The 15,618-nt window shown below is 40.8% G+C and overlaps 1 protein-coding gene across 1 annotated transcript in view; it reads right to left on the minus strand.

Annotated features, from left to right (window-relative positions):
- LOC140711539 (endogenous retrovirus group K member 25 Pol protein) overlaps positions 1 to 4,871 on the minus strand; it is a 31,146-nt gene extending 26,275 nt beyond the window's left edge. Inside the window, 2 exon segments of the mRNA XM_073014885.1 lie at positions 1,638 to 1,800; positions 4,821 to 4,871. Coding sequence (XP_072870986.1) covers positions 1,638 to 1,800; positions 4,821 to 4,871 — 214 coding nt within the window.
- Between the last annotated feature and the right edge of the window lie 10,747 nt (positions 4,872 to 15,618).

The raw sequence follows: 15,618 nt of genomic DNA on the forward strand, positions 1-15,618 counted from the left end.
TTGTGACAAAAGTCTATCCAGGCATGTTGACAGACTTTGGTCTTTCTTCTGCAACACAAATTCGGTTAATGAACTCTCAGGGAAAGGACCAGAGGTGATTATTTTCTTCTTTGGCAGATCTGCACTTTAGGCAGATAAGGAAACTTCAGAAATAGCAACTTCATTCTGGGATTTGGGAGAGACAGAGGATTGAGATACAGGAATTGAGAGAAGGTCAGAGAGACCTTGAAGCTTCGTTTTCAGTTTAGCATGTCAAAATGCCATATTTTTGGGGTATTGATTTCTGAGCCCCAACACCTTGAATGAATGTGGAAGAAGGAGAGAGTTATGATAAGAATGCAGGTATGACAGAGGACAATGAGTAATCCTCTTCCCAATGTCCACATTCACGGAAATATTTCTTATACTTCCTACTTAATTTTGGCTCTGGACCTGGCAACATTCACTGAAATATTTCTTATACTTCCTACTTAATTTTGGCTCTGGACCTGGCAACAAAGGGCTCTGTATAATGGTCCTTTGTGCCTCAAGTTGCTTTTGATGTTAAGCACATAAACCTTTGTATGTTTGACTTACAAAAAGGAGAATGGCATTTTCTCAGCCCGTGGAACTCACAATTATAGGAGATTGGAGGATTAATGCTATGGTTAGCTTGATAAGAGGACTGGATAGAATTCTCATAATAAGAAGTTAGCAATAATAAATTAATATAAAGAGAATTAAAGAGTAATCCTTAATTTGAAACTATTATCATATGCAGCACTATACTTTATGATCGATGTTTTAGCTTTCTATCTGGAATATTCACTAAAATGTTGGCACTTTCTTTTTAAAAGAATTGCCTCTCTTCTCCACTTTGCTATGTCTGTAGATACCTAGCCTGGAATGAATGTATCCTAGTGGGTCCACCAGGTTTTTCTGTCTGTTTTAAAGGAAGTACCTTTGATTTTGTAGGATAATGTAAGATATCATGTGTTTTGCTAATGATAATAGGGAAGTTTTTCTGGAAGTACGAGGACCTATTACTTGAGTCCAGCATTTCTGACTGTTGCTCTGTGAAACATTAATCTCATAACATATTCACACGAAAAGGATTCCTTGCTGAATTAAGTTTGAGACATGTTCCTCACTGGAAATTTTCAATGCCCAATAGCATATGCACAGGCCCTGGTGAGACTTGTTGCAGAAAAACCTTCGTAAACTTTGCTTAACTCAGTGCTTCCTCAAGTTATTTGATCACAAGCAATCTTTATGGGCTCCTCATCTTTGTTCCCCCTAGCAGACACCTATTACATTCCAAGGGTCAGTCAAAAAGATGGAAACCACACTAGCTATTTTAGTGGAAACCACATTAGCTATTTTAGGGGAGAAAATGTAATATAAGAAAGTGGTTAGGAGGTGTTACAGTATTGAAAAAACATGAAAGAGGACACTGATGTATACAGAGTTAATGACTGCAAGAAGCGAGATGTTTGCGGTTATCAGAACCTGGAACTTTGAGGAGCGGCCCTGCAGAGTTGAGACTTCACCTCTGAGGAGGAGGCTGCTGCTTTAGTTCATGTCCTCCTGCTTTAGTTCTCTGTCCTCCTGCCTTCCGATTCCTCCCTAATGTTAGCAGCGGAACGTATCTGAGTCACCTGGCACTGAAATCAGGGCCTCAGAGGTGAAGCTGTCTGGCAGCTGTCTACATCGCAGGGGCTCAGAAAAGGGGGCAGTAGGTAGCTGGGGTGCAGATCTCTGAAGCAGTGGCTCTGCCCTGTTGCTGCTGGCACCACTGAGTGGGGTGTGATGCGGCTGGTTCTGGAAGTATGGGAAGAAGCAAAAATCTGAAAACAACTGCAGCTGGAAGTAACCTCTGCTACCTGAGGTGCAGGGTGAAAGACAGAGCAGTGCTGCCAGGAACAGCCAGTGGGCAACAGGGATGAGCAAGTGCCTTCTTCGTCCTCCTGCCTTCCGATTCCTCCCTAATGTTAGCAGCGGAATGTATCTGAGTCAGGGGGCACTAAAGTATGTTAGCGCTTAGGGGAAATATCTGAGCGATGTGGCATCAAAGTACGTTACTGATGGTGAATCCATACGGGTTTGCAGCAACCTCAGTTCTTGCCTCAGAAGAAATAATTTGACCAAGTAGCATAAGGCAGAATGAAAGATGGAGAAAAGTTTTAGGGCAGGAGTGAAAGTTTATTAAAAAGCTTTAGAGCAGGAAGGAAAGGAAATAAAGTACAATTGGAAGAGTGCCAAGTGGGTGACTTGGGAGATCAAGTGCATTATTTGACCTTTAACTTGGGGTTTTATATGTTGGCATATTTCTGGGGTCTTGCATCCCTTCTCCCCTGGTTCCTCTCATGGGGTGGGCTGTCTGCGTGCTGCAGTGGCCTGCTAGCCCTTGGGAGGGGAGCATGCGCAGTGTGTTTACTGGAGTTGTATGGATGTTTACTTGAGGCGTTCTTTCCTTACCAGCTGAAGGTACCTAGAAGATGATGTACCAGTTAAACTTTGCCATTTTGCCTCTGAGTAGTGCGCATGCTTGAGCCCACTCGCCTAACTCCTGAGATCTTACTAGGAAGCTGTTAATCACCAGGTTCAAGTTTTTTCTATATTGGGAGGCTGCTTTTCCCTGGTGCTGGGAAATAGTGTAACAACCGCCTGACCATCACGTGATGGTCACCTGACATCTCTGGTGGGGGTTGCTCATGCCTGGCTAGATACTTACTGTAACACTAGTACTACTATTGGCAGGATCAAACATGGAGTTCTGACCAAGGAGAAATGTAGCTTGCAGTCTCCACCTCAGTATAGAAATGTGGGTGAGGAACTCAAATAATAACAATAGTAATAACAATAACAGTAGTGGTAACAATAACAACATGAATACATATAGATTATATGCAATAATAGCTGGATTTTTGTCACAGCTGTTCTTTTAGCTGCTTAACATCCATATATACCCTTTAGAGCAACAATAACAACTCTATGCTTTTGCCTAACAAGATGCAAATATTCTTCCATTAATAAAGATGTTCCCATTTTATCTTTCAGAAGGGGTGCCACAAAGTCCCTTGAATCATCTCTGGGGAATGTTAATTATTCCTCAAATTCAATCATGTACCCATCTGAATATTTTGTAACAAAAGGCTAAATTACAAAGGTATTCACCACCAAAAATATTTATATGAAATTAGAAAGAAGTAGAAAGGGAAAATAAATTTGTTTAGAAACACTTGAGATTTTGTTAGGAAATGTAATATTTATACTACAGCTGTTTAACTTTCCTTAAGGTTAACTTAGACATCAACGTAACCATCCAACGGGTTCACCTTGCCTGCTGCCTAGACAAAGCCTATTTATCAAGACAGAGGAATTTTAATAGAGAAAGCATAATTCACGCAGAGCCAGCTGTGCAGGAGACCAGAGTTCTATCATTACTCAAATCAGTCTCTCCAAGAATTCGGGGATTGAAGTTTTTAAGGATAATTTGGTGGGCAGAGGGGGGGCCAGTGAATCAGGAGTCCTGATTGGTCAGGTTGGAAATGAAATCAAGGAGTTAAAGCTGTCCTGTTGGGCTGAGTCAGTTCCTGGTTGGGGGCCACAAGAGCAGATGAGCCAGTTTACTGACCTGAGTGGTGCCAGCTGATCCATCGAGTGCAGGGTCTGCAAAATATCTCAAACACTGATCTTAGGTTTTGCAATAGTGATGTTATCGCCAGGAGCAATTTGGGGAGGGTCAGAATCTTGTAGCTTCCAGCAGTATGACTCCTAAACCATAATTTCTGATTGTGTAGCTGATTTGTCAGTCCAACAAAGGCAGTCTAGTCCCCAGGCAGGAAGGGGGTTTGTTTTGGGAAAGGGCTGTTATCCTTGTTTCAAAGCTAAACTATAAACTGAGTTCCTCCCGAAGTTAATTCGGCCCTACACCCAGGAAGGAACAAAGACAGCTTGGAGGTTAGAAGCAAGATGGTGTTGGTTAGGTCAGATCTCTTTCACTGTCTCAGTTATAATTTTGCAACAGTGTTTTCATCAAACTTCTAGATCTTATTTGAGCCCAGTTATTCATAAGATGGAGGAAATGGACAGTTGCTAATTCACCAGTGAATTTAAGCTGTGTAAATAATCAGTATACAAAGTTTGTTTAGGCCACAAATTTTTGCCCCATTATGGATTAAATACCTATCATTGATCAAATTTAAATCTAAAATGGAAATTACCTATTATTGATGAAATAATATTTAATTGATTTATGTTCTTGATTAAATGCAATTCACATCTAGTATTTGCCTGAATACCTCATAATTGCAAGCTTTCTCATTGATGGTGGGTCCTGAGTGCCAAGGCAGAGATTTCTACTAGGAAATTTATTGATACGGAAAATTCTAGCAACAGACTTTGCAAAATGGAGACTGCTGCTCTCTTGCTAAAGGACCATTCTGAATAATGTGATGTACAAATCTGGGTGTCATAAGGTAAAGTTATAGACATTGGCAGCGGAAGCAGCTTTTAAAAAGTATGACCTTCTCAAGCACACCCTATGTTCCCACAGCATTCTAACTTTCCATGGGGTAATAACAGATGCCCCAATGTTTAGCTAGAGGTCCTACAACCAAGGCAGTAAGAAAAAAAGGTATAATGAGATCATAAGAACTTGGTTTCAGCTATAGCTAGTAGCACTCTACCCCCTGCAGAGAGTAATTTGCATCTTAATGCACCTCACCTGAGACTGTAGCTGTGCCTTTTAAAATGGATCTCAGTGATTATCATTATTGTGCTTCCTTCCTCTGCACACACATGCACGTGCACATACACGCACACACACACACACCTACACACACGATAAGTAGTACACTGCTCTCTGCATTGACAGTTTTCAGTGTCATGTCGCCATCTTTGGGACCAGGATAATGTATCTGGAGATGTAGTAAAGTTTTAGTGACAGTCAGGTTATCTCATTCATTATATGAATTTTCTGTTGGGGCTCTAGGTTATGTAAACCAAAACTAAAATCCTAAGCTCTGTCTCCCCCTCCCCCCACAACTGACTGAACGGACCCCCTCTGGGCCAAGGGGACCCAAGAGAAACCAGAAAAACTGAATCACCCACCATGACAGGAAGGGAGGTCAGACACCCCTCCTTATGCCCCCTCCCTTTTGGAGTGTAGGCACAACTGACCAACATTAACAGTAAAATAGAGATCTTAAGACTGACAAAACACACTCTGTGGCAGTAAGATATCAAATTTCAACATGACTCCGGGATAGTATCACATGACAGATAGTAGACCCTGAAGGAAATCAAAATATTTTAGCCCCAAATGTATTTATTTGACATATTCTGAAATGACCCCACAGTTGTCTTTTATGGGGGAAATTTACATCTGCGGAGAATCCCCATTGATACAGCCAGGCCTTTTTGGGATTTAGGAGAGATAAACCAGGAGTCTGACACCTTTTAAGGTTCAAGAGAAACATTTACCATTTATTCTCTCTCAGGGCTGCTACCTGGAGGCTTCATCTACATAAGAAGAACCTTGGCTTCCACAACACACATTAACTCGAGCATTTTTTTTTTTTTCCACTGACTTCAAGTCTTTGGACAAAGCTTAACTCTCTCAACCAGTTGCCAGTCAGAAAATCTTTCAATCCACCTATGACTTATAAGCATCCACTTTGAGATGTCCTGCCTTCCTGGGTTGAAGCAATGTATTCCTTACACGTATTGGTTTACATCTTTGCCTGTAACTTAACCCTCCCTAAAATGTATAAAACCAAAATGTAACCCGACCACCTCAGGCACACTTTCTCAGGGCCTCTTCATACTGTTCCCTGGGCCATGGTCACTTTTACTGGCTTAGAATAAACCTTTTAAAATATTTTATGGAGTTTGATTTTTTTTTTTTTTTTTTTTTTTTTTTTGGTCAACAGTTCTAAAGCAACAATGGTTTTTAGACCTTTTGGATAAAAGTGTAAGTGTGCTGTATAAAACAAACAAAAATTAAGATAGCAAAGCCTCTAAAACAAGCACTTATCCAAAAGCTTGTCTGAGTATTGTGAACCCATATAACATACAAAATGAGGTTTTAGGAAGGGAGGCAAGAGGACATAGGTCCTTAAACAGAGATCATGGAGAGGTCGGATCTTGATGTAGTGCTCTGTCCTCCTGTACCCCTGTTGGTTATGAATTTTTGGATCTGGATTTGTAATTGCCTTCCCCTAGCTTGGGAAGTCCTGATCTGAGTTTGGAGGCCTCCTGTCCTGAGGGAGCCCTCTCCCTCTACTGTAACCTCAGATCAGCTGATCGTCCCATTGAGACCCAACTGGAGGGACCACTGCTTGGGGTAGCCCATTTCCATCTAGGTTAGTGTGTCCCGAACTTGAAGTAACCTGTTTCATAACTCCCTGCTCGAGTCTTCCACAGTTGAGTGGATACTTGTTTAATAAAGGGCCATTATATTGTATATTGTAGCCTCTAGTCCCAGGATTCTGTTTCTATCACTTTGAACTCTAGTCTCAGGATTGTAGGTGTCAGTTCTAACAATCCATGTGCAAAATCTCGAATAGAATTGTAAGGGACAATAAAAATTCCCAGGACCCCTAAACTCCTTATGTGAAAGGGGAGGTTGAGCCTGGAGGCTGAATTATGCAATATCCTCTTCCAAATGAATAGCTGTTACTAGCATTATTCATTAGCCAGATCCCCACAGAAAGGTAAAAGGCCTCAGGCATCTACAAAGGACTCATTCATAAGTATATTTGTTGTTGGCCCCACTGCCCCACTCCTAAACAAGGACATGCCAATTGTAACTTTAGGTTTAAATCTAAGTCTAACTCCTAAAACTAAAGTCCATTTGTTTCCACACTGATAATGCCCATTACAAGCTTATCTCCCAAGGTGCAGAACAAAAACAAGATGAGATCAGTCATTCCTTCCCCTACCCAGAGATGTTGACATAATTGATTCTTCCTTTACTCCTTTTTTTCTCTTCAAACATTCACCTTATTTTATGTAAATTCTGGATTTACTGGGCACTAACTATAGTCTCACAAGAATGTAACTGTTTGCCTTACTGGCTGCCTATCCGTCTTCCTACATGTCTTCACCACTTTAAGGAAATGTATAAATACTAAACCTCCTGAAAATCTCTTCAGAAAAACAGCCACAGATGTGTCTGTGGCTAGTTCCTTTCCTGGACTCGCCCTAAAGCTAGCTTAATAAACCTTGATTGATTGAGACTTTGCCTCAGTCACTCATTATGGTTATCAGAATTATATTGAGTCAGGGTTGGAGTGTTTAGTACCGTGTCTGCCACATAGCAGGTGTTGATTTGAGTATCTGGAGTTGGGCAGAAGTTCTGTATTGTGGGTTCAACTTTTCCACCACAGATTGTCCATCATGAGTTCTTATTGACAACTGACTGAGCTTTTTTCTCAGGCACCAGGGCAAAGTGTTTTTGATCCTCTCTCAACTCGTGTGTGTGTGTGTGTGCATGGAGATTTCACATTAGTTGAACAAATTGGAGAGAGAATGAGTAATTGAAACTGTACCCTCTCATTTTGAGAATTATTTTGGACTTCATTCTCCAATCATAAATCCCTTTAAAAGTTTCCAATAGTTTGAAAAGTTTCCAACAGTATGAAAAAAACTTATTGAAAGAAATGATGTACCTGACTCTTCATCCACCCATTTGGGGGATCTCTGTTTTCCTCTGCTTTTCTCTTTTTTCATGGCTGTTGAATTAACAATAATGGCTGTTGAATTAACCCACTATGTGCCTGGCCCTGCAATGGGCTGAAATACAGTGATGAATGGGACAAATAAACACAACAGACAGTAAACTGCCATGCATGGTTGTAAGTTATAAAGCTGGACCGACAGGGTGGTTGCTGAGGATGGGCACAACTTCCCATATGGTGATAGGAAAGGCTCTTTCATAGAGGTGCAACCTGAGGTGAGTTCTGGAGCTTGAGAAGGAGCCAGCCGTGTGAAAACCAGGGAGATGAATACTTTCACCAGAGGGGAACAAATGCAGAGGTTTGAGATGGAAAGTGTGTTCCTCATAGCCGCCAGGCTCCACACTCCTATAAAAACTCTTCTACAGCGCATGTGAGAGAATGGATGAGAGAAGGCCGGGAAATATCCTTTGGTCACCTGCAAATGCCTGCGGCTATAATTGGCGGTTCTTACTGATAGATGTGCTTTAAGTGCTGTATATACAGGTTGGGGACTGGGTGATTTTCTTGAAATTTCCCCCCATAGTCAAATTTTTCAAGAACTAAAAATAACAAATTGGCAATCTACCCATGTGTGTTCCTTTGTAGCATCTGAGGACACTACCAGAGCATGACGGATAATATTATGAGCTGTCTGAGTTCTTTGATGGGTTGTGTTATAAAAGTGAAGCAAGTTTCATCTTGGTGAAATGCCTAGCGGAGGGAGCAGTATTTCCAGTCCGGCTATCGAATTACATTTTTTCTGTTTTTCAGTTCTGTTTATTTCCTTCATGCCCAGCTCAGTGCAAACAACATACCCTCTTAGTAAGAATGAAGACCTCTGTTGGTTTGTTGCTGCCACATAAGAGGGAGGGTTGGAGAGGAAGGGGGTATTGACAGCCATTTTCCTGACACACAAGCTAGTATAAGAAGTAGATATTTATGGGATGCTATGTGGCTCATGGAAAGAGATGGAGAGCCTTTCCTGCAACACACAACTTCCCCTTGGCCCCCACCCCTACCCCATGAACTTTCAAAGACATAGACGAAAAGGCCAGGCCAAAGTATAATCTTTATTACCATAAGGTGTTCAACCAGAAACTGATATGGTCCCCTGGAGAGCCAGACTGGGCCATATGGTAGCCTTTTATTTGCTTCTCATTGCATTTTATTTCTATTCAGCCTGTACTAAGACTGTACTTTTTCTAGTCTATTTGCTAAGGCTGGAGGCAGGCTTTCCTGACTTAGAACACTAGAGTTAGGCCGAGTAGTCTTCTTGGCATTTTCTTCCCTAGGGCCAAACCCAAACCTCTGTAGTTTTTAGTCTGTTGGTGAGAAATGTCCAAGCGATAGAGAAAGAGAAAGAGCATTTCTATTTAAAGGCCCAGCGTAGAGCTAGTCACGTTTGCTCAGTCCGTGCTTCTTCCAGGTGGACAGGCCTAAGATAGTGGAGTTGGCCCACTGTCTCACATGAACCAGTCACCATGAAATGGTGAAATCTCACCATTTCAGCAGACGCAGATTTATTGTGCTGCAAATGCAGTTTGAGTTTCAGTGCCCTTCAGATGTTTCAGCCCCTTCTAAATAAATACTCACTTTCATAGCCAATTTTGAATTTGAAATTTTATATTCTTTTTCTTAAGGTATCCCCCAAACTGTGTAAGATTTAGGTCCCACAAAGCAGGGGCCTGCTGCTGCATACCAGTGTGGCTGCCACATGGAGTCACTGAAGCTCAGCCCCTTGAGGACATGTAGGCACCCGGAGAAAGAGTGAGCTATGGGTGTAACAACAGAGTATCTGTGATGCCAGGATTGGGAGTCTGGCAATTTTACTACAGAGTCCTTTAAAAAGTATAACATAGAGAAGGATGAATAGTTGCAAAAGTGGTACAGAGAACTTCTGTGCATCTTTCATCCAGATTCCCCAGTTGTTAGCATTCTACACATTTGTCTTATCATTCATTCTCTTTCTCTCTTTTCCTTTACACACATACACACATGCATGTACTTCTATTTTTTTCCCCCTTAACCACTCGAGATTGGGTAGCAGACAAATGATCCATTACTCCTAAACACTTCCATGTGTATTTATTAAATAAAAGATGTCCTCTGATGAAGCCACAGTACACCCATCAAAATCAGATCAACAGAGATTTTATACCAACATACAATTCAGAGATCCCATTAAGATTCCACCCAATTTTACAACAATGTTCTTTACAGGTTGAGAATCCAAACTAGAATCTTGTGTTGCATCTAGTCATCACTTCTTTTAATTGATTTCAACTTGAGACAGTTCTTCAGTCTTCCCTTGCCCTTCAAGGCCTTGATATTTTTGAATTATCCAAGCCCGTTACTTTGTAGAATGTCCCTAAATTTGGGTTTGTCTGATGTTTCCTCAGGATTAGATTAGCATAATGAATTTTTTCCAGAAATACCACAGAAGTGACAGGATACACATGATGATGATTTGTTCTATTGCTGGTGATGTTAACTTTCTTTCACTTGGTTAAAGATACTATCTGCTAGATTTTCTGTTGTAAAATTAACAAGTGTTTTGTGGGGTGCTCTGAGACTAAGTAAATATCCTGTTCCTCATCAAATTTTCACTGACTTCTTTAAGTATTCATTGATGAATTTTGCCTAAACCAATTATTACTATACTAGTTACCAAATAACAATTTTCCATCATTTCTTCTACATTTACTAGTTGACAATCTACTAAAAGGCAGACTTTTTTCTGTACCCCATTTGCTAATGTATATATGTATTTATACTTGTATGGATCCATAGATTCTTATTTTATTCAATGTGGTATAATCCAATACTGTCATTATTTATTTTAATGCCCAATTTGTTCCAGATTTGGCCAGTGACGGCACCTTTAGTTTGACTACTATATCCTTTTAACGTGTCCCTATCATGCTTTGAAAATTTCCTTATATTCTGGTGTCTGAGGCTTATCTTGTACTTTCCTTGTCCCAGTCCTGGAATTAGCCATTTTTTCCAAGATCCCTGGTTCCTTTTAGTGGAAAATAGTATTTAAAAACCAAGACCGGAGGGCTAGTTGCACTCACTGTTATGAAGTGTTGCTTCTAGGCCTTCTCATTAGACACTGAGCTAGAAATAAATACATATATGTACATACACACACACATCTGTAGTTATTTCTGTAGTTTTCTATCTTCTCTGTATAGCTACTTCCAATTTCAATCCCTCATCACATGGTTTGTTCTGACTTTCCCCCTTTCCATATTTGAAGATAGTGAGAATCCTGTCTCCCATTATCCTCAGTACATTCATTTGCTCAGTCCCTTGTATGTGATCAATTTCCAGATTACATGTGCCATCTCCTCACCCCTGTGCTGCCAACTCACACTTGTCTATACCAGTTGAGAATTATCACTCTCACCATATACATATAAAAAGTTCCCCTGCTGTGGCCCCAGGGGTACTTAGGCCAAGAGCTACCCCTCTCCTGGGCCTGGATTTTCACAGATCTACAGTTTCCCACTGTCCCAGCATGTGACTTGCACCAGCCTCCCAGGTGGACAGTTCTCCCCCGCCCTGGTTGCACACAGGACTGAAGTTCCCTTCAGCTCCAGTGGTGCATCCAACAAGAACTGGGATCTCTCCTGCCTAAATTCCCCATGGTCTCAGTGGCTCCCAACTGGCCGAGAGTAACTCAGCCTCCAGCACTGCGCTAATTCATGCTGCCCAGGCACTGGACAGAGGTTAAAAAACTGAAACTAATCAGTAAGTTAAGGGAATCTGCCCAAGACGTTGTTAAGGAATCCTTTGTTTATCAGGGAAAGGAAATTCAACAGATTATGGTTGAAGGTAATTATGACAGAGAAATACAATCATTTATATTTAAATCTTTGTTTGGTTACTTGCCTTCTTGCTCTCAGATCTATTGCCTGCTCTATGTTATAGGCAAGCACATATCTCAGGCTGCCTTGCCAGCTGGCTTCCAGCTAGGCTTGTCCCATGGGAGGCAGTCAGAAGAGACTGGTAGTTTCCCCTTTTTCTCTTCTGTCTGCAGCAGTGTCTCCATCAATGGCTATTTCCCCTTTATGATTAGCTTCTGTGTAACAGACTTGTCATGGTTCTAGATTCTTCTGGGTTCCAATCTTACCACCTTCTCCCTTTGTTTCCAGCTCCAAGAGTGATAGTGGTTTCCTATACTATGTCTAATTTCTCAGTTCCTTCCTTTTTCATTCTCAGTTTCTCTGTCACCTATATAACCAATTTTCTGAATTAAATTTCCTCTGCATTAAGCACCTAGAGTGTTTAATGTTTTCCTAACCTGACCCAGAAAATGGCCCAACAAGTTGATTCCCCTTACTTGTTATATGAGCCTGGAGCTGTTGTAGTCAACTGTCTGCCATTTGAGAAAACCTGTCTGAGAATGAAACAACACAAAGAAAATGGAGTCAAAAGTTAAATAACTAGATCTTAGTAACTTTGAATGAGCTCTTGATCAGCCATTACCAAAAGCTAGGATGACCCTTGAACTTTTCAGTTTCTTGAACCAATAAAACCACTTTTTAACAAAGTCCTAATTGTTACATCTGTTTTTCAGTATCATGACTGTTGAATTACGTACAAATTATAGATCATTAACTCCTTGATCCATGAAGGTGACTTAAGTTCTATTTGGAAGTCACATTTCCAAACAGGGCTTATCTCCTTGGTGTGATTTACTTATTTGTATTCTTAAAAGAGGAGATTTTCTTACAGCTTCTCCCTTTTATTGGTCTTTCTGTCTTCTAATGTGTGACTCCTCTTTTCTTTTCTAAGCTGCCACATTCTGACAGGGTCTCATATATCTACTATATCAGTGGAGGGGACAAAATAAAAAATTTATGTCATCTACATGACAGACCTGAAAAACTAGCCTCTCATTTAAATATTGCAAAAAATTGAGTTATATGCTACATAAGTGACAGGAGAATGGGGCTCTTAATCTATGTGAAAGGAAATTGGATTCAAGTTGTTTTATCTCTTGCAGATGTTCAACATTATTTTTGTCAGCTAGTAGTTAAGTTGAAGAGAGACATCTTTCTCAGAATAGAAACATGAAATAATAATGTCCTCCAGCATCATCTCATCATGTTAAGCCATGAGATGGATGATATCTTGATGTGAAAAGATGCAAATGATACTGAGTTTTGAGGTATTTGTTGGGAGTGGGAGAGAGGCTAAAGTTTTGTTCTATAATATACTGCTTCTATGTGAAAAAAATGAAGAATCCATAGATGCTTTGTTTAAAAAAATAGCATTCTAAGCCACAGTTTCCTAGGGGGTTTATTTTGAACAAGAATTCAGTAAGATTTGGCTTTAACATGTCCCTGTGGAAAGTTGCCACTAGCATGGGTTAGGACCCAATGCCCTTGGAGGCTCAGCTCAGGGTCCTTGCTTAGGGTTTCTGTATCTTATGTATGACCTGAGGGATGTAGGCTTCCTAGGTTAGTTGATCATGGATATACTGAGGCCTCTGGCCTTCCTCGTCCCCTTCAGCATGTGTGCTGGCTTCTCTCACTTGATGTGGGTCTGTTTGTTGCCCTCTGTGTCTCTTAGATGTTTTACCTGAATCATTATATACCTTCTGTCTACAAACTAAGCCCTACTCTGAGTTAATCCAGATAAGTAGGGAATGTATCTTACTAGCCTCAGATCACTGAGCTCTGTGGTTAGATGTACTGCTTGAAACATGGTAGCTGGTGGCTGGAGGGACATTACAGAGCACCTTGAGTTCAGGAATGGTGGCTTCCTGCTAAATAGTGGGTTGTTGTCTCAGTTCCCCTCTCTGACACTGTACTATGTAAACTGAGACTGGAATCCCATTCAACTTGGCTGGGGTTTTGATGTCCTAGGGGAGAGAGGTAGATTCTGCTCACTCTACCAACCTCTACAGATGTTTTCAGAGCACCAGGCATAGATCCAGATCGATTTCCTCAGGCCCCAGGCTGCCTTGCCCAGCCTGCCCTTGTTGCCCTGCTTTTCCGGCCTTCCTGTGCGTTGTGTGTCAGCCACACATCCACTCCACGACAGTTCTCATGAGTGCCTCAGGACTTGTGGTCCTCCCTGGACCACACACAAACTTTAGTCTATAAACCATGAATGAGCTAGTCCACTTCCACTCTAATTCCCACTCTTCAATAGCACATATGAAAATGTTAGAGGATCTTTATGTAAGTAAAATTATTATTATAATCATAAAAATGCCATTTGTAATATACATTCCAAATAAAGCTATAGTAACCTTTAAAAATGTATTAATGAAAAGCAGGAGTTACTTTGCTTAAATCTATTGTACAGAGGCATTTATAAAGCTTACTCTAAAATACAACAGGAATAGCTCATGTATTATCTAGAACCTGTGTACGCACACAAAAACTCCTCCTATGTTTATACATATGTTTACTATTCTGAGCACTTATATGCTGAGCACTTTATATAAATTATCTTCTGTCTTAGATCAGGTTTCCCAGAAAGCTAAGCAGAACCTGAGGCAATAAATAAAGCCCTGATGATTTATTTGGAAAGCACAAACTCAAGGCAGCAAAAGTATAAAAAAATAAAAAAAACCAAACAAACATAAAATGAGGGAGAGAAGATGAGAAGCAATGCAGAGTTCTGCACTGACAAGTGCTTCGTAATCGCCACAGAGAACTGGGGCAGGACACACCACAGGGGTGATGCAAGATTGTGTGGGCTTTTCCAGAAAGGGTATACAGACTCATGCCTCAGAGTAGATGATTAGAGCGTGGAAGGTTGGGACATTGCTGTATCCTTCCTATCTCCTTTTTACTATGGGTCAAAGTTTGTCTTTGAGGGTTAATTCTCTTGCATTTTTGCAGCTGCTGGAACGTGAGATCCCAGGCCCTGTAGTGGTGTGTTTCATTCAAATCTGAAAATGGCCGTACAATTGAGCAATTCCTGGCATGTGGCTGCTTGGCCCAGTTGTGCAGCTGTAGCCCAGGGGGAGGCTTTCCAAGGGCAAGTAACTGCTGGGTCCCCAGTGAAGCAGTGTGACTTGGGAGGCTGCCAGGCAGAGGGTATCTAAGGAGGTGCATAACATCTGTGGTTGATGTATCTACTTGGGATGCACAACAACCCTGAGAAGTGAATCTTATATTTCCCACTATATAGCTGAGGAAACAGGCTATTTGCCCAAGATCTCACAGCAGTGAGCAGCTAAGCCAGAGTTTGAACTTAAATCAGTCTGCTTTCAAACTGATTTGGGTTTTCTGTCCAGCATGCTACATAGATTCTCCTGTAGGCTTTAATTCCAACAAACAAACAAACAAATAACAAAAAAAGTCAGTGAAAGTAACACATAGTTCTTACAGAAAATATAAACAACAGTCATCCACAATCTGTAGACCCAGAAATAATCATTATAATTTTTCTAGTATAAAATCCTTCAGTTTTTCTGTAATATTTGTACATAGTTAAGATAATGCAAATACTGTAACTTATTATGCTGTTGTCATTGATTACTATTTCAAGAGTATTATCCTATGTCAATATAAACTTTTACATCTCTATACCTGGATATAGTATTATATACTTTGGAGGCAGCAGGTCTGTGATCCATTTGTTCCCTTTGCTGGGGTGGCAGTGTGTTCTGAGGTAAGAAAGAAGGCAAGTAACTTGTTTAATCTTGTAAAGACACTGATGACAGACCTCCTGGCCAACCACGTGCTTTTTTGCTAGCAGGAAAGTCCTTATCCATGGAATGCTTTTAGCAGAATGTATTTGGTGTATAGGATTTCTTAGGTAAACAAGCCTAGAATCTATAAATTTATGGGGCATGGCTCTCAGGAAATTGTCACTTAAATTATGTAAATATTTGAGTATCAGATAGAGATGTTTCAGAGTTCCTGAACTAAGCATCTCCTTCTGGGTG

The sequence above is a fragment of the Chlorocebus sabaeus genome, chromosome 4 (assembly GCF_047675955.1).
Source record: "Chlorocebus sabaeus isolate Y175 chromosome 4, mChlSab1.0.hap1, whole genome shotgun sequence".
NCBI classification, from domain to species: Eukaryota; Metazoa; Chordata; class Mammalia; order Primates; family Cercopithecidae; genus Chlorocebus; species Chlorocebus sabaeus.